General features: G+C 44.6%; 1 protein-coding gene across 4 annotated transcripts in view; it reads left to right on the forward strand.

Moving 5' to 3' along the window:
- Positions 1-18,070, forward strand: part of ncoa2 (nuclear receptor coactivator 2) — a 52,731-nt gene that overhangs the window by 22,234 nt on the left and 12,427 nt on the right. For all 4 annotated transcript variants that reach the window (XM_070852898.1, XM_070852896.1, XM_070852899.1 and 1 more), the window contains exons 3-11: positions 501-608; positions 2,581-2,753; positions 5,578-5,681; positions 8,671-8,848; positions 10,399-10,587; positions 13,087-13,188; positions 14,521-14,661; positions 14,836-14,983; positions 15,394-16,753. In XM_070852898.1, coding sequence (XP_070708999.1) covers positions 520-608; positions 2,581-2,753; positions 5,578-5,681; positions 8,671-8,848; positions 10,399-10,587; positions 13,087-13,188; positions 14,521-14,661; positions 14,836-14,983; positions 15,394-16,753 — 2,484 coding nt within the window. In that variant the 5' untranslated portion in view covers positions 501-519. The remainder of the gene's footprint in view (positions 1-500; positions 609-2,580; positions 2,754-5,577; positions 5,682-8,670; positions 8,849-10,398; positions 10,588-13,086; positions 13,189-14,520; positions 14,662-14,835; positions 14,984-15,393; positions 16,754-18,070) is intronic.

The raw sequence follows: 18,070 nt of genomic DNA on the forward strand, positions 1-18,070 counted from the left end.
CATTTAATTTTTGAGCGACGCATGCCAACCACTACAGGTAAAAAGCATCCTCAGAGGTACTCGGTAAACACGGACACATGTTGTGATCATAAACCCTCTCGGCTCTCACTGTGAGCTGGCTTTGCTTGGTATCGTGTAACGAATGGGTTTTTCTTGGTGCATGGTTCAGCGCGCAGTCTGGTGCTGTGGGCAAAACGCCGTGTTCTCATTTCAGTCTCTCTGGGGAGAGCTGCACCATCAGAGAGAAATGATTGAATCTCTTTCTCCGCTCCATTTTCACTCATTTCTCCTGGAGTGGATCAACCTGCGCCCCTGGCACTGGATTGTGTGTGTAAATGTGTGCGTTGTATGCAGATGCCCATGTTGGCATGCTCACACCTCGACAGTATAGAAGTGGTCTCTACATAATTCTGATGTTGGGTGTGTGTGTGTGTTTCTATACTTGGTGAGATGTATGCATTTCACGAAAGCCTGTTTTTGTCTCTGTGTTCATTTTCCAGACGCTGATATGCATTGAGGATGAGTGGAGTCGGTGAAAACTCATCTGACCCTGCCAGGGCAGAGTCACGAAAACGCAAAGAATGTTCTGCCGAACTTCTAGGACCCAGGTAAGACTTGTACCTCTGGCCAAAAGGCAGGTTTCCTCTAAAAAAGACTTCCAGTGGGAGACATTTCTACTTCATTTAATTGTATACTCTTCAAGGCAATAACAAAAGTGTAGGGGGCAGTGTCATTTTGATGCAGCAATGGTCAGGTCGACCTGGCCACCATAAGTGTGTGGTCAGCAAGTGTGCCCACTGTTTTGCAAACCCTCCTATTGCCCATTGTAAGATAAGGATGATGTCAGAGTTTTCAAGATGATAAAAGTAAAATCAAGCTGCAGCTACTTCTACCTGCAAATACCAGCATCCCAGTAGTTACAGGAATGGCTGTATGCTGTTGTGGTAGCCAACCCCGGGGCACTATTGAATTCTGTACAATAAATCTGCATAATTCATCTGTGGCCAAGCACTCAAGAATAAGGGATGCCGTTATTGATGCAGTGCTCCATGTTGGCAGAGTGAAGAGGCCTAGAGATATATTTCAAGCCATATGGAGAATAATTGACCCTAGCCCTATGCCTGCTCTAAATGTACTTCATGCCAAGGTTTGCAGTAGATGTTGTGCACTCATTTGGCAGCTATGAAAATGAGAGGGCCCTTTAGTCATGTGTACAGATGTGTGTGTGTGAACACTCATCTTTTCTGCCCTGCTTCAGGTTCTTTCTTACCACCTGTTCTTTCTGTTATTGCGGTAGAATTGCTTTTGCTTAGCATACAGAGGAGTGACAAAAAGAAAAGAAAAAAAACCTTAGTGAGGTGTTGGTCCACTGCACGCTACCAGAACAGCTTGATTGTGACTCTGCATTGATTCTACAGTCCTCTGAACTCTACTGGAGGGATCAAACTCCATTCTTCAAAACATTTTCCCTCATTTAGGGTTTTAATGATGGTGGTGGTGAGCGCGCCGGCTAACACGCCAGCCCCAAATCTCCCATAGGTGTTGAATTGGTTTGAGGTCTGGTGACTGTTAAGGCCATAATGTATGATTCACATGAGTTTCACGCTCATCAAGCATATGCATTGTCATCCTGAGAGGCCACTGCCATCAGGACAGAAATGTTTCATTACAGGATGAAGGCAATCACTCTGAACTACTTTGTAGTGATTTGCAGTGACCGTTCAGTCTAAGGGACCCAAACCATGCCAGGAAAATGCCCCCCACAGCATAACAGAGCCACTGGATCCCCTCACTGTAAGGGTCAGGCTTTTCGGCCTGTACTGTTCTAATGGTGTACACCACAACATGCACTCGCCCACTTGTTGAGAATATGGTGAGGAATGACTCATCTGTCAATATAATTTTTTTCCCATGTCTCTGTAGACCAGAGCCTATGGTCTTTGTACCACTGAACTCTCAAATGTGCATTCATTTTGTAATAAGGGGTTTATTCACTACAAACCTACTATAATATCCCTCACTATGTAACTGTCGCTTGACTGTTTTTGCTGACACAGTGGGAATACTTCCTGCATTGACATTCTCTGTCATCTGGAGAAGAGTTGCTCTTCCTTACATATCACACCAATGCACGAACATCACAGTCATCAAATGTTCGCTGTCGACCACATCTTTCCAATAGATCTAAAAGCAGATGTCACTTTTCCTATTGTAACACCAGCCAGTTGAGCAGTCGTTGTGACTGGAGCTCCTGCCATCCGTGCTGAACAATGAATCCTCTTTCAAAGCCACTTAGGTCCACTTGCCATCTTGATACAAAATGAGAATCGACTGGGCCTGCTCACCGTTTTTATACATGTCACACAACTTGACTGGATGTTAATTGCATGATTGTTCCAATCCGTGTACCTGTGTTGAAGGTACACTCCGTGGAAGTGTTGCCTTTGTTGTTTTCCCCTTAATTTGTCATCCGTCTGTACATTTACCCACATTTGTAAATGTTTCCTATGCTTTTTATCCCTCCAGCTGTTACCGTCTTCTTTGTATTTTCTCACCACAGTGTTCTTTCTGTCTCCACAGTCCAAAGCGGAGCAACGAGAAGCGCAACCGCGAGCACGAGAACAAATACATCGAAGAGCTTGCCGAGCTGATCTTCGCCAACTTCAATGACATTGACAACTTCAATGTCAAGCCTGACAAATGTGCAATCCTGAAGGAAACTGTGAAACAGATCAGACAAATAAAGGAGCAAGGTACAACAAGTTTTCTTTCAGCTGGCTTTTTTTATCAAGCATTTATTTAAAGTTGTTCTTGTTGTTTTTTTCCTGCTTATGGGTCCAAACACAGACAGAAAGTTGTAACATTATAAAATTAAGGCAAATATTGAATTTTCAATAAGCTTTGACCATGAATAAAAGAAAAGCAGCTAAGTGACTAGTAGACAAAGATTGGCCCACTCGAGGTATACATGAATCAGACCAGCTGATGATGTCATTTGTTTTCTGTGACTCACGGAGCTAAGCGTTATGTAATGGTGAGCAATGTGATGCAAAAATCACACAAACTCTGGCTACCGTCTGTCCGTCCATTTTCTTCTCCACTGTCTTATTCCATACTCCTTTCCCCACTCTTATTTTTTTTTTTGTACATAAGGTTAGAGTGACATCCCCTGCCTGCCTCTGAAGGTGTAATTGTGTTTGTTCCACAGTGGGAAGGACTAAACAGTCCTTGCGTTTCAGCGTTGTTCTTCAGACCTTAGTGGCCACCCTTTTCTAGCAAACATGGAGAGCTGCTCCGCCCCATCATGCACAGTTAAGAGGGGCAGCAATTTTAGCAGAGAATGCAGCGCAGCGATGATGGCCTTTGAAAAAGTAGCCTCCTACCGAAAGCTGTTAATTCATCCCCGTTTGTTCCTCTCATGCAGTCTCTGTACACTTTGGTAATTGAAATCTGGCTGAAACTGCGTGCTTAGCATAGGCTTGGCTTTTTTTGTTTGCAGCTTGTTGCATCTTAATAGACAATATGTTGTGTAATGATATCTTTATAGAGCCTATAAAATAATGGCATAGCCAAGAGTTTTACTGCCTCCTTTACACTCCCAACTGCAGAGTCTGCCAGCACAGTAACACCAGCTCTCATTGGTTGGAGGTAGCAGGAGTGGTACAGTAGCTGTTGAGCAGCAGCTAGTTTAGTACACTTCTATATATTGTACATATGTGAAAAATGTCAAAACACACAGCATGTAAAAATGTACATAAAAGAGAGAAGAAGCACAGGCCTTAGAAATAATCACTTCCTCTCTCTATCTGTGGCACTGCTCTGCAGACGGACAGAGAGCCAGTGAGGGCTGCTCTGACATTGAGTGATGGGTCTGTACCCAGGGCAGCTGTGCTGGTATACTGGGCCCCGCTGGGCCTGGAGAGGTCCTGCTGATGCACACATCATTAATGCTGAAAGAGATGAATGTGGGTCTGTGCGGTGTTGCACGAGCCCACAGAGCACGGGGAAACCTGCATTCGTGTCAGCTTTCACATGTCTACACGCCCCAAAAAAAAAAGGAAGGACGTGATTTTTGTTTGCTTTTCACCGCAACATTCTCTCACCATATGGTCAGCCCTCTTCTTGGCATGGTGCGACAGTTAAATGTGTCCCCCCCAACAGCCCACTCATATTCCGCCTCTCATCATCATCTCCAAAAGTAGGGCAGCCTACGCTCTGAACATAAGGCTTCTCTGCATGGTTATTAACCCAATCACTCACATGGACAAATGCACAGCCCCATAGCACAGGTACAGGAGGATACTCTGATTTTCACTCCTATGTAAACCAATCAGATAATCATTATATTAAAAGGTTTGTGGCAGTTAATTAGGCAGTGGATTCAAAGGTGCTGCTTTGTTTATCATTTTGAAACATCAGCGTCGATTTATTGTAATAGTGTTTTGATAAGGTCCATTTTTGTAACATTATAGACTTGATCATAGAATAATTAGTACCTGTATGTGCACCAAGCCGTACTCTTATATCCATACTTGGAAATCCAATGGGAGTATGAGCTCAAACAGGAGACGCTGCCTGCTAAGTTATTTGAGAAAGGCAGTCCTTATGAAAAGGGAGGGCACTGCCAGCCAAAGAGTATCATGCTGAGTGGCCTTTCAAAGTAAAATGTGGTTCTGTAGAAGCAAAATGAGGATTTCTCATAGTTTATGACCAGCTGAAATTTCTGGCCCCAAATCACTGTGACAAAACATTGTACCATTTTTAAGACTTGACCACAGTGTTTTGAGAAATTTACTGTCGAGGAATATTTTTTAAAAAAACTCATTGCTTAATCTATCACTGGAAGTCATGTTGTGTTTATTTACCTAAATCAAAAAGCCATTTTTTAATCATCTAGTTTATCTTTTTAATTTAGTTTTGTAACCTTCTGAATGCATAATAAAACTCCTATTCCAAAATAGTTGTGTCTTCTGACCTTTGCGATCACAGGATTTTAATGAGTTGAAATAAGCGAGGGATTTATGGGGTAAACATTTCTAAGGGCAGCCTTTGCCTCTTGACCACACACTAACAACTTGCTGCTTTATTAGGAGCATGAGCTGTCAGTGTTTCCATAATGGGCTTCTTTTTTTTGTTTTGTTGCACATGACAATGCAATCCATCCTGTGGCTGCCACCAGCGTGACCACCAGCTCTGACACACTCATTTGCAACAACCTTTCACTCTGCTCGCTGCTCAGTGCTTGGGTTTGAGCCACGGCAGCATGTTTTTGACAAAGGGACAAAATGTGTTTGCTTTGAAGCCGGAAAGATACTTGTTAAAAATCTTGTCAACAAGTGGCCTTTTTCAAGTATGTGGGTCAATTTCAGGGGGAAAGCAAGATTGTTGTCTCCATTTTTTTCCTCTTTGGTTTCTGTTTTGGTGTCATCTTTTGTGATGCAGATTTGTTCCCCATGATAACGGAACACCTAATGTTATTATAATTACAACAAGGCATTTGTGTATCAAGATCCATGTTCCTTTTGAATCTGTTTTGCCTCTAAACGTTTGTCATCGACTTTCCTCTCCTATTAACAGAAAAAGCTGCAGCAGCAAATGAGGAGGAGGTACAGAAGGCTGATGTCTCATCAACAGGCCAAAGTGTGATTGACAAAGATGCCTTGGGACCAATGATGCTGGAGGTGGGTAGAGGGCCTTCTCTTGCTTATTCATAGTGTCATATCGCAATAGCACACAGAGAACACTCAAGCTGAAGTACCCCACAATGCTCACTCATAGTAACACTCACCTAGGATATATTCTTCTCTTCAAATCATGATTGCTATATAATGAAGAGCTATCCATGGAGAACAATCACAAATGGGCAGTGGTTTTCTGTTTAGCGTTGCTGTGTGGAATAAAAGCTGCCAGCATCTTGTATCTGCCCTGGATTGGCTGTAAATCACAGAGAGGAGCAATGGCCTCGTTGTCCTGTGGAGGGCCACTGAAGTGCTTACGTATAATGGGAAAGAAAGCAACAGCCTGGCGAATGAATCAGTCCATTGAGCCTGTCCTTTCGCTCGCTTCCTCCCTCCCTTTCTCTCTCCTACTTGTTCAGTTCTCTTTTCTCTCTCCCTCCCCATCTTCTCTTCATTTGCCTCTAGATCTGTCCTGTCATGGAATATTTATAGCTCTCCTGGTCCAGCGTCACTGAATCGACATACTAACTCACAGCTAAATATAGCCCAGTGCAGCCTGCATGCTTTCCCATCTGTCAGCAGCCCCAAAACACAGCGATCGGCCATTCACACCCGCCCTGCTCTAGCCATGTCCCCGTCCGCCAGCGCGGGCTCATTACTGGATGCTCTGAGGAGAAGGGCTGTCGGCAGGAAACGCACCCACGTGCCCCATGACCCTCCTCCGAGGCTCTCTGCTGCCCACTCTCATGCATGCGCAGGACGGAGGAGGCCGTGAAAAAACATTAGTGTGCTGTTGTTTTAACCTCCTGGGAGCATATCTCATTCTGTTGCATGACTGTTGTGGCATATAGTTTGCATTCCTAGTAGACTGCTGCGTGTGGTTGCTGTTGTGTCTGAATGATTCTGATGATGTTGTCATACCTCACAAGATCATTCAGTGCCAATACAAAAACAATACTTATTTCCTTTACAGAACATTTAACAAAAGAATGGCTTCTTTTGTTCTTAAATTTAAACACTGTCTAATCACAAGTAACTATATGAGAACTAAAATTGTCAAAATGATCATTTAAATTTAAGATACATCACTAAAAAACAAGAGCGCAGGTTTAGGTACTTGACAGTTTTTGATACTTGGTGCTGCAGGCACATTTCCATCTGAAAAAATGTATTTAGGTTACAAGAGATCTGTTTGAATTGTTTTAGCAAAACAGAAATGTGCTGTCGTGCTGAAAGTGCAGCATGTTTAGCAACAATTTATGTCAAGACAGACAAAGTTGGCAAAGCACCAGTATCATGTCATAAATAACAGTAACTCCCAGAGAGGAGATGGGAGTTGACCAGACCATATTCCCCACACTGTAACAATTCACTACCTACCGTACATTGCTGTGGGGAGGTTAAGCAATATAGAGTCATATATCAAGATAATAGGCTGTGTGCAAAATGGAACATAAACATAGAGCGTATGGTGGCTCAGAGCATATTTATTTAGAGTATATTCATTTGTATCAGCTTTATTCACCTTTACAGTGTATATTTAATCAGGACATAGTAAACTAAGGTATTGGCTAACAGCATTATGCAAGAGTGTCTGGAAGAAGGCAAGAGTTGGCACTAAAGAGTGTTTGCTCTGTTTCTGTTTGCCCTACTTGTCCAGTACATGGCCTTTCTTCACACAGGGTGGACTTACACAACAATGTTGCATTTTGGAACGGCTCCACTTCATGCAGTGATAGATGAGTTCTCCTTAAGTCTATTTTCAGCTTGTGCCATGTTAATGTAGGCAAGGGAAAACTGTGATCATGTGTTAACTGGGATGTATGATTTTGCTACAGCCTCAAAATGTATCCGGCTGGCTGATTGCAGGTGTGCTATGCAGTGTGGATACCAAGACAGGCGGGTGATTGTAGGAAGACACAGGGTGCTGTAGTAGAGGACGGATGGTACTATCAAAAATGCAACAGTTAATATGCATCACGTCATGAAAAGATGTAAAGATACATAGATGGCACCTTAGCGTGTGATTTGTTGTAATGTAAGCTGTGTGTGATGTGTAGTTAATGATTAATGAAGCAGAGGTGACAAGTAGACACCTTGACAGGAGTCTCTTATCTTGACACTGGATTTTGCAGCTTTACAACTACCAAAATTTCCCTCTGAAGGCCTCTGGGTGATTTGATGGCCTAATTGACACCATCTTGTGTGTAATGGCTGACCTGGGGCTGTGTTCTTTTAATTAAGTGCTCCCCCTCCTTTACAACCTCCGATCTCAGCAGACGCATGCTTTTATCCTGCTTTCTATCAGACACACTGATGTTGAGCATCTGCAGGAGTGATGGATGGACCCAGCACTCAGTGTACTAATCACCTGTTTTCAGACGCAGTGTAGATGTACTGCATATCACACAACTGGATAAGATATGTGCCAAAATTTCAGCACTGTATGCGGATGCTAGCTGATACACAGTAACCCTAACTCAAGCACAAGTGGCACATCACTAAAGCTAATAAGCTAACAACAAACGAACCAGGGACTTAATAAAACAGTTCTTTAAATAGTTTGGTCCTCCATTTTTAAAATTTGCTTCTTTGGACCTCAAGCAACCAAAGATAGACATGTAATTGAAATCTGCAGAATTTAAACCCCTCTCTGCAGCCATAACTTGAATTTTGGTTATTTGCAAAGTCCTGGAATTCCTTTAAATAGGCCAAATTTAGCTTTAAAATAAAAGCAATAAGTAAAATTATTCTAATAATCTTTGAATAGAGAATAGTGTATCAGGGTAGAACTAAGCTTGTGATAACCTACTCAGCTGCACTGTTATCAGCCGGTTTTCATGGGAAACACAGATGGTTGAACATATTTTTACTCCTGCTTTTCCTTCCACTTCACTGTCAGAGAATTGTTCTGTCAGTGTAAAAAGAAAATTCAATAAAGAAACTTGCCTGTTCTTAACGTCTCTAATGTTTCTCTCTCTCGCCCCTCCAGGCCCTGGACGGCTTCTTCTTTGTGGTGAACATGGAGGGTAACATCGTATTTGTGTCTGAGAATGTCACGCAGTACCTGCGCTACAACCAGGAGGAGCTGATGAACACCAGTGTTTACAGCGTGCTGCATGTCGGGGATCATGCTGAGTTCATCAAGAACCTGCTGCCCAAATCCCTCGGTTAGCCTCGAGCTCACTTTTCCTGCCAGCATTTGCTGCGCTCTGTGGCTTTTTCTACCTGTCAGTTTCTGTCTCACTGTGTCACTTGTGCGCCATGTCCCACTCTGTTTCCCTAGCTCTGCATATATGTCCTCTGTGTTGCATCACTCTTATATTTGCTTGTAACTTTTTCATTTTCTCATTTACACCCTGGCCTCATCTCTCTGTTACATTGTGTGCTTCGTTTGTCTCTTAACACCCTCACCTCTCTTCTTCTCGCTGCACAGACAGGTATGTGGAGGGTGTCTGTTTTGATAGTGATGTCACTTGAATTAAAACGCTAAAACATTTGCAGTTAAACTGCTACGGAGAGGATGTGTGAAAGCTGGCTAATACAAAGTGTTATGTAAGCTTTATCTACAAAGTTGGCAACTGTGTATAAAACCTATAGGGTCTTCATTTTCTCTTCTGCTGATGCTCAGCCCAGACATTTGCTCTCGCTCTTCTCTTCTTCCTCCCTCCCTTTTCAGCTAATTAACTTCCTTTTTCGGCGTCTCTCCCCTGTCAGCAGCATCGCTCCCTTCCTATATTCGCATCTCATGCCCTTCCTTCCCTTTCTCTTCACTTTGTGTGTTATTCTCACCAAGTTCCCATTTTCATGTTCTCGCTTTCCCATTTCCCAGCCTCCCTGAAAAGCATTGTCTTTATCCTAGCATTGCTCATCGGAAAACAGACCATTTATTTTTATAAAACAGACATTGGTCTTTTTCTTTCTTTCATCCAGCTTTTCCATCTTCTTTCATTTCCTTTGACTTCTCTCATACCCACCTCCACATCATACCTCTCAATCTCCTCTGCGTAAGAGGTGATTGCAATGTATGTCAGTGCACCCCATCAGGAGCCGTTTCTGAGTCCCTTCTCCCTTCTCCTCTTCTCTCCTGGTGCTGAGGATTGAGGTCTGAGTGCCCAGCCATCTGGGTGGTGGAGCAGCACTGAGCGGAGTACCCTGGAAACGATCAGTGGGCTGTGTCCCAGATACTGGGAGATTATCAATGCACCGAATGAGATCACAAACCAGATGGAGTGTGATGGGAGTTTGTTAGAGTTAACTGTGTGTGTGTGTGTGTGTCTGTGTGTGTGTCTGTGTCTGTATCTGTACATGTCTTTTTCTTTGCACATGTGTGTACATGCATATTTGCTCGCGCCTGTGTAAGTGTTGGAGAGAAGAAGAAAGATTGGCAATGGTGTTTCAGAGGACATGCATATGGAGGCCTGGCTGTGATGCATGGCTGTGGATGGATGGCACAGGGCTCAGGGTTCCAACTGCTCATTATGACTGATCTCTACCCAGCAACTGCTCTCTCCCTTTTACACTTTTTCCGCCTTCATTCTCTCTGTCTTGCTCCCATTATGTCTTTCACTTGTGGCGTGGTAGCCTCTCTTGGCTCACTCGTCGCAGCTCCCGATCTCCCTGTCTTGTTGTTCAGTTTTGGCTACAGCAAAATTCATCAAATCAGTTCCCAAAGAAGCCACATTGTAAATCTCCCTCGCTCCTTCTTCCTCCCCCGCAGTGAACGGCGTCCCGTGGTCCAGCGAGGGACCGAGGAGGAACAGTCACACATTCAACTGCCGAATGCTGGTCAACCCCCACAGCGAGAGCCAGGACGAACCGCACGAGCATGAGCCTCAGCAGCAGAAATACGAGACCATGCAGTGTTTCGCCGTTTCGGAGCCCAAGTCCATCAAGGAGGAAGGAGACGGTACGGAGGGAGAAAGGGAAATAGTGTGGGAAAAGAGAGCTTGTAGAAAGTCGAGGATTATTTGACACTAAAGTAGTCTCCCTGCAATACAACCTTGTACAAGATTTGTTCTGGGATCTATTGAAACACTCTGAAATCCTCCATTCCTGTGATATGTCACACTTTTGATCCCTTATTGCAATTAGCAATTGGAAGTACCTTGTTAGAAGTGAGGTGACAGATGTTTGGAATTTTAGAATCTAGTTAGGATCTTTGAGCCTACAGCATTATTTCATGACATCTTAATTTGCAAGTCATTGGTAGATCAAAACCACTCGGCAGTCATCGTGGCACGCAAAGTCAGTTCACGACAGACAAAAGTATTATTATCACTGAGGAATAAAGAAATTGCTTAAGCGGGAAATTAACCTGTAATTATCTTTGGACACTGGAGAATACAATAAAAAGGCATCTAGGAAATGGGAAAAACTCAAAGTAGTCTGGCAGACTGATATCGACAATAAGATCAGAAGGCAAAAAAACAACCCTACGCAGCATCAGACAGAGTGCTGCTGTGTTCAATGGACAGATGAAAGTTTACAGAATCACCTAAATGGTTGATGGTGTAAGCAGATGTTCCCAGAAGATGTCTGCAAGCAGAGTTTGTAGCTCATGTTCTAGCAAAAGAGAGACAAGAGGCATCCCGAGGTCTAAAACATCTGAACATGGCTGCTGCAGAATGGAAAATGGTTTTCAATATTAATCCAAGTGACAGCCATTTACATTTTAGATTTATTATGAATAAATCCTTTACATTTACCCACATGTAGTCTTAACTGGCATTGTATTAAAAAGGAGAATTGAGCAACTGAGGAAGAGCAGCGCCACTCGACTTACATCCGTGAAAAGTTAAGTGGCGCAGGGGAGAAGAGAGGCCGGGCAGCTGTCATTAAAGCCTGTCTGTAATTCATGTAGATCCCTCACAAACCTGAACTATGACTCCAAGGAAAGGATGTCGCTTTTTTTAATCGTACGTATTGCATCAGTAAACTGGGCGCTCGATAATCTTCATATAATTCTCAAAACAACAGCATGTCAACGCTTTGAACACATTTTGGAGCATCTGTGGGTAGAGAAAGAGAGAGGCCGCGTTTGAGGAGCCACTAGTATAAACATCTGCTCGCCTTTCTTGGGAAGTAATTTAAATTGTATGTTGTCTCTGCTCTCCTTACAGTGTTCAGTCACTGAGAGGTCACTGGGCTTTTCCAGTGGTTTTCATGGCTCCAAACAAGAACTTGAGATCCTGTAGTTTGAGTAATTTTCCATCACAAGCGACTGTCCTTCATCCAAAAATGTTCAGCACTTTGTAAAGCATTGATTCGCAACACTCTCGAAACAATTGCAGTATTCTACATCTTAACTACCTTAATCCTATTTGCTCGGTGGCTTTAATGAGCGACCATAATTTCCCACTGCCAGGCTATAACTCGGTGGTTAATTGAAACAGTAAGTGAAAATACAAATGTTTCACTCCAAGTCTAGTCTCAACCTGTCTTTTCCTCTGTCTGGCTTCCTTTATGCACCAGCTGCTTGCCAACCATACTTTGGCAAAAAGACTAACTAGGAGCCAGGCCAGAGGTGTGTGATTGTGTGTGTGTGTGTGTGTGTGCGGGAGAGTGTGTTAAGGCAGGATCAGTAGTTACAATTGCAGGAATTTGTCCAGCCATAGAGGAAAGAAGGAAGGAAGGAAGGAAGGAGAAAGAGAGTGAGAGAAAGCAAGAGAATTTAGAGATATTCACAGATCTAAGGGCCGGACCACCCAGGAGGCTCTGTTTACAAGTCAAAATGAGGAATGTGTGTGTGTGTGTGTGTGTGTGTGTGTGTGTGTGTGTGTGTGTGTGTGTGTGTGTGTGTGAGAGAGAGAGAGAGAGAGCCCTGGCATGCATTTCCTTGCCAGAAACATGTGTGGGATTGTGGGTATTACTGGCACAGGAAAGTTAGATGGCAGACTTTTTGGGGTCACCCCAGTCTTGGACTTGGCAGTGGTGTGTGTGTGTGTGTGTGTGTGTGTGTTTGTTAGAGACAACTGTCATGATTGAGCGATGGCAATCTTTAATGTTGGGCCAGGGGAGGTGTCATTGGTGTGAGATGGCACTGTAGGTGAGACCAGCCGGAGACACACGCGCACGCATGCACTCACACACACACACACACCTACCTTCAAAGGTCACACTTCATCATTTCCCATGCCAGCTATAGCTGCTCCTCCTCATGAAAGGAGCGGATCCCTGATCCCCATGCTCATTAATAACTGTATTAATTATGCTGCCTGGGAATAACATGCATTTCATTTTCTTTCCCTCCCTCTGTCTCTATCATTCACGCCCCCATCCTCCCCTTGTCATCTCCTCTCCCATCCCCCTTCACCTCCTCTGTCTCTACCCTGTCCTCTTACATCCTCTACCTCATCTCTTTCTCCTCCACACATTCCCTCTGTTCTGTCTCCCTCTCTCTTTTTAGACTTTCAGTCGTGCCTGATCTGTGTGGCTCGTAGGGTTCCCATGAAGGAAAGACCTATGCTTCCCACGCATGAGAGCTTCACCACGCGCCAGGACCTGCAAGGTACATAAACCAGTCACACAGCCAGGAACCTACAAACTAATATAGCAGAACACTCAAAGCAAACTTGATTTCTTTGTCCAAGAGATAAAATCAAATTTTCCCAGCCCACTGAAGAAAGGTGACCAGCAATAGGTCATGTCGATCAAAGTGGCCATTTCAGATCTACCAATCTAGTTATGCATTTTCACACATACAGCTTTCCCCTGTGTTGCAAAATAATGTAGTGCCTCTCCTCGTACCACCTCATCCCATGTTGCCAGCCCATAAATCACCTCACATTACAGTTAAGGTATTAAGATTATTACGTCCTTGGTAAAGGCCCTTAAGTTTGAATACACTGATTGAACCTGCTGCCTGCCTCTGTCTGCACTCTGGGAGGTAAGGTATCTGTTTGAACACTGCTGCATAGATGCAGACAGTCGTCTGTGTATCACCTGGTCTTTGATGTGCTTGTACCATTTGTGTGTGGCACACACACACAGACACATCCCGCAAACACACTGTCATAGTTAATTGCTGGCTCATTATCATGTAGTAATTTACCATAGGTCCCCACCCAGACTTCTGTTAGTGCACTTGCATGCTTGCCTACATTTGTTCGTTTGTTTGTTAGGGCTGCACAATTCTTGATCAAATAGATGCCATACTTTTCTTATTCAGAATTGAGAGTATGATGTTTTTTTTGCCTATTACCACCTGTTGGATGTAGTGTTGTACTGTACCGTTATGAGTGTTTGAGTGACAGGTCTTTAGTCAGTTCCTGGCTGTCATTCAAGCAGCAGTCTGCTTGTCAGTGCTTTTAAATGCACTGCTCCATTTAAATTGCAACCTGGTGAGGAACAACCGCTACAAGAGAGTATGCGTGTGTTTACACACACAGATAGCATGAGTGTATTTGTTGAGCTCCAAAGATAGTTGAGTCTAAGATTCCCTGCTGACTTTTAAAATGAGTACTTCTGCCAGTCATATTGAGTGTCTAAGTGGCAATCTTACAATTTGTATGGACAGTATTTGTACATATGTTTATCATCTAATCGCAGATGATTTCAGTGCTTTACTGGCACAGAAGAAATTTCTAGCTAGAGCTTTTGACAAGTTGTGAATTTAAATAGAGTAAATCTATTGTTTATCTTCAACCAATATCAAAAAACAGAGCTATTTTTCTGCAGAGTGACCAAGTGAAAAGCATCTTCTCGTCAACAAGCTGCTTAACATATTTATGTTTGGGAGAGACATTAAATCCCCATCAGCTCAGCTGGCGTGTGCATGTGTATAGAAGCTCTTACTTCCATGTGTGACTAAGGCCTCCCTAATCCGGTCCTCTGTGTTAAGGTAAGATAACGTCCCTGGATACCAGTCTCCTGCGGGCGTCCATGAAGCCGGGCTGGGAGGATCTGGTGAGGCGCTGCATCCAGAGGTTCCACCTACAGAATGATGGAGAGATGTCTTTTGCCAAGAGACATCAACAGGAAGGTAATACCACTTACTGTAAAGAGTGTCATGTTGCATTCTTAGCTTGATAGTTAATTCCTTTTACATAATAGGCACCCCAGAGTGACTTGTCTGTTATTTGTGTCCAATTAATCATCCAAGTAAAAAATGTTTTGTGTTATGCATTTACTGATATAAGTGCATATGTGTCCTTAGTGCTCCGCCACGGCCAGGCATTCAGCCCCATCTACCGTTTCTCCCTCTCTGATGGAACCATCGTGTCTGCCCACACCAAGAGTAAGCTGGTGCGCTCACCGGCCACCAACGAACCCCAGCTGTACATGTCCCTGCACATTCTTCAGAGGTATGTCTCACTACCTGCACCTGTGTCAGGAGGAGAGAGACAAATCTGCTGCATGAACTTGTTTTAGCCTGTTAATGCCCTGCAGCAAGACCCGTTGGCTTCGTTTAGTCTGTGTGGACGCGTTGATATGCATATTAATGCTTGCTAGTGGTCTGGGTCTCTGGGGATAGGGTCACAGTACTATCAGACATAAAGGTTGGTTCATTCAAAAGAAGAATAAAACATGTTTTCCTACCTTCCCCCTCGAGGTATATGCCAATATTTTAAACCACCAAAATTTTGTTTGTGGTGCTCAAAGAACAGCAAAATGATATTTGAAATAATCAGCAGCAGACACTATAGAAAATTCTTGGTAATGAAATTTGATTATCTAATCACCTGTATTATCTTTGTGTTTGCTTAACCGCTAGGGAGCAGACAGTATGTGGAATGGGCCAGGACATGGGACCTGGCAGTCAGGCCACAGGAATGGCTCCCAAACCAATGAACTCCTCTACTCCCTCCATGACTCCTCCAACCCCAGGCAGTTTGCCAGGTTCGGGGCCTCAGGGCCAAGACACTACCATCAGCAGCAACAGCACGCCTTTTTCCCCTCCAGGCCCTGCTGGCCCAAGAGAGCCAGCAGCCATGGGGGGCCATATGCAGGGCTACCGTTTTGGCTGTCCCCCACCACACAACCACACTGGCGGCATGCAACCACCACAGCAGGGCCCCAACTGGAGGATGAACAGCCCCTCTCGTGCGAGCCCCAGCCCAGCCGGTGGGCCCCATCCACCACAACAGAACTCTATGCTGTCACCCAGGCACCGAGGCAGTCCTGGGGGTGCGGGCAGCCCTCGTGTAGCAGGTGGCCTGCACTCGCCCTCCCCTGTGGGGATGTGTGGTGGCGGGCCTGGAGGTGCAGGTAGTAGTAGCACGACTAGCACTCATGCTAACAGCTACACTAGCAGTTCTCTGTCAGCTTTGCAGGCCCTTAGTGAGTGCCACGGTGTAGGACACGGGCATGGGCCCCCTCATGCGCACACACTGGGGTCTCCAGACCGGAAGATAGGCTCCCCAGTTGGGGTCACACCAGGGACAGGGGTAAACACTCATCTGATGTCAAAACTTGGAGGAGGCAGTGGTGCAAGTGGTTGTACAGGAGACTCATTTGGACCTCCCACAGAGGTGGGTCAGGGGCACACCCATGGCCAGACGGAGGGCAGTCTAGTTGAGCCCAAGGAGGAGAGGGAAGGGCCCCCTGATGGCCACGATGCTCATAACCGTCTTCATGACAACAAGGGCCATACCAAGCTACTGCAACTGCTCACTACCAAGCCGGAGCCTCTGGAGTCTCCCCTGTCCCCAAGTGCAGGAGGAGAGGCCAAGGACCAGGCTGGGACAGGGGTCCGGGTTGGCCACACTGGAGGGAGCACTCATGCCACATCCCTTAAAGAAAAACATAAGATCCTCCATCAGCTACTTCAGAATAGTACATCTCCTGTAGACCTGGCCAAACTCACTGCAGAGGCTACGGGCAAAGAGATGGGCCAAGACCAAACCCAGGGTGCTGGCAGTGCAGCTGCTGGGGCAGATATTGCTCCGAAGCAGGAGCCCTTGAGCCCCAAGAAGAAAGACAATGCCCTGCTGCGCTACCTACTGGATAAGGATGACACTGTACTGAAGGACAAAGTCCCTAAGCTGGAGCCTGGGGAGGTGAAGGTCGAAGGGGGCAAACACCCCCTTGTTAAGACAGAGAAACAAGACACAGGATACGACCGCGCTGAACAGGTCAGTTTTTACAAAAGCTGCACTCCTTCATGTGTGTACATTAGAAGAGAGCCAATAGGTTTAGGTTCCTATTTAAAAAGTTAGCTCGTTTACTGCATCATTTCCATCTCTGAAATGAAGGGAAAAAAACTAGAGCTGCCCTAAAACTGATTTTGTAACCTCTTTCTCTGTAGCCCATTGCAAAAACCCAAACTTTTTTGCCCTGCACTGCTCCACTTGTCTCCTCTCTGTCTGTGCATTAATCTGGGTTAGGTAGCAGATGTTGGCTCCTCCAAGTCCCATGTCTACACAGGATGCTACAGCTAAACACACAAACGGTCTGGCAGTGTAGAGGTCAGACACCATTTGTGCCATATAAATATATATAGTCACATTCAGATTAACAGTCATGTCATCTATACTTTAGACGTCATGCATGTTTTTTGTAATTCAAGTATATGAACACATCTGGTGCTTTCACTGCCTATGTGTTGGCAGCACAAGCTTAGGGAAGCTGTCCGCCAGCTTCAAACAACTGTGACATTTGGAAGAAGCCCCTGTGGTTCTCCAGCCATTTGATCCTGGTTGTGTTTGGCCAGAATCCTCAGGTTTGGCACAGAGCTCAGGTCAGGCCTGGCGCTGAAAGAGAGGAGAGGAGAAAAGAGTAAAAGGAAGTGAGCAGGGACCGTGTTGCTGGTAAAAAAATTTCCTGTGCAGCAGAGGTTTCAGCTTGCTTATTCTCTAATGCAGGAAAGAAAACAAATTTTTGGTGAGATTCAAGAAACCTGTGTATGATGTGCTCTACTAAACAGAGGTTAAGGGCAAGAGTCTAGTAAATGTAGTTCAATCACACACATCACTGATAAATCACAGAATTACATAGAATTAGAAAAATTACATGAGTGCTGTTGCATGCATGCTGTTTCTTTATTTCATATTACATCCCTTTTTAGATCAGTCAATAGTCTAGGTGACATTGACACCATTTCAAAGTCAGTTTTTGTAGAAACACATGTTCTATGCATTGCTTTCTTATTGTTTCCTACCGTCTTTGTGGCACATCTCTATAGAGACTGTGGTTTTCCCATGCAGACAGAGGGGCAGTGGTGCGAAACGTCATCTAGCTAGGTGTGCTAGTTGTGTATGCACAGTATGTGCATGGCCACTTGGGTACATATGAAGAAGAGAAAAAGGTGATTGGGTGGATAATAAGAGCTGCTGTTGAACTGAACAAAGAAGGAGAGATGAGAGAGGTGTAGATACCCCCAGGAGAGCCCAGCCTCGGCAGGCAGAGTGAAAATGATGAGCCATATGCTCCTGCATGTTCTCTCTGCTACC

Source organism: Pempheris klunzingeri, chromosome 21 (assembly GCF_042242105.1).
Source record: "Pempheris klunzingeri isolate RE-2024b chromosome 21, fPemKlu1.hap1, whole genome shotgun sequence".
Classification (NCBI taxonomy): domain Eukaryota; kingdom Metazoa; phylum Chordata; class Actinopteri; order Acropomatiformes; family Pempheridae; genus Pempheris; species Pempheris klunzingeri.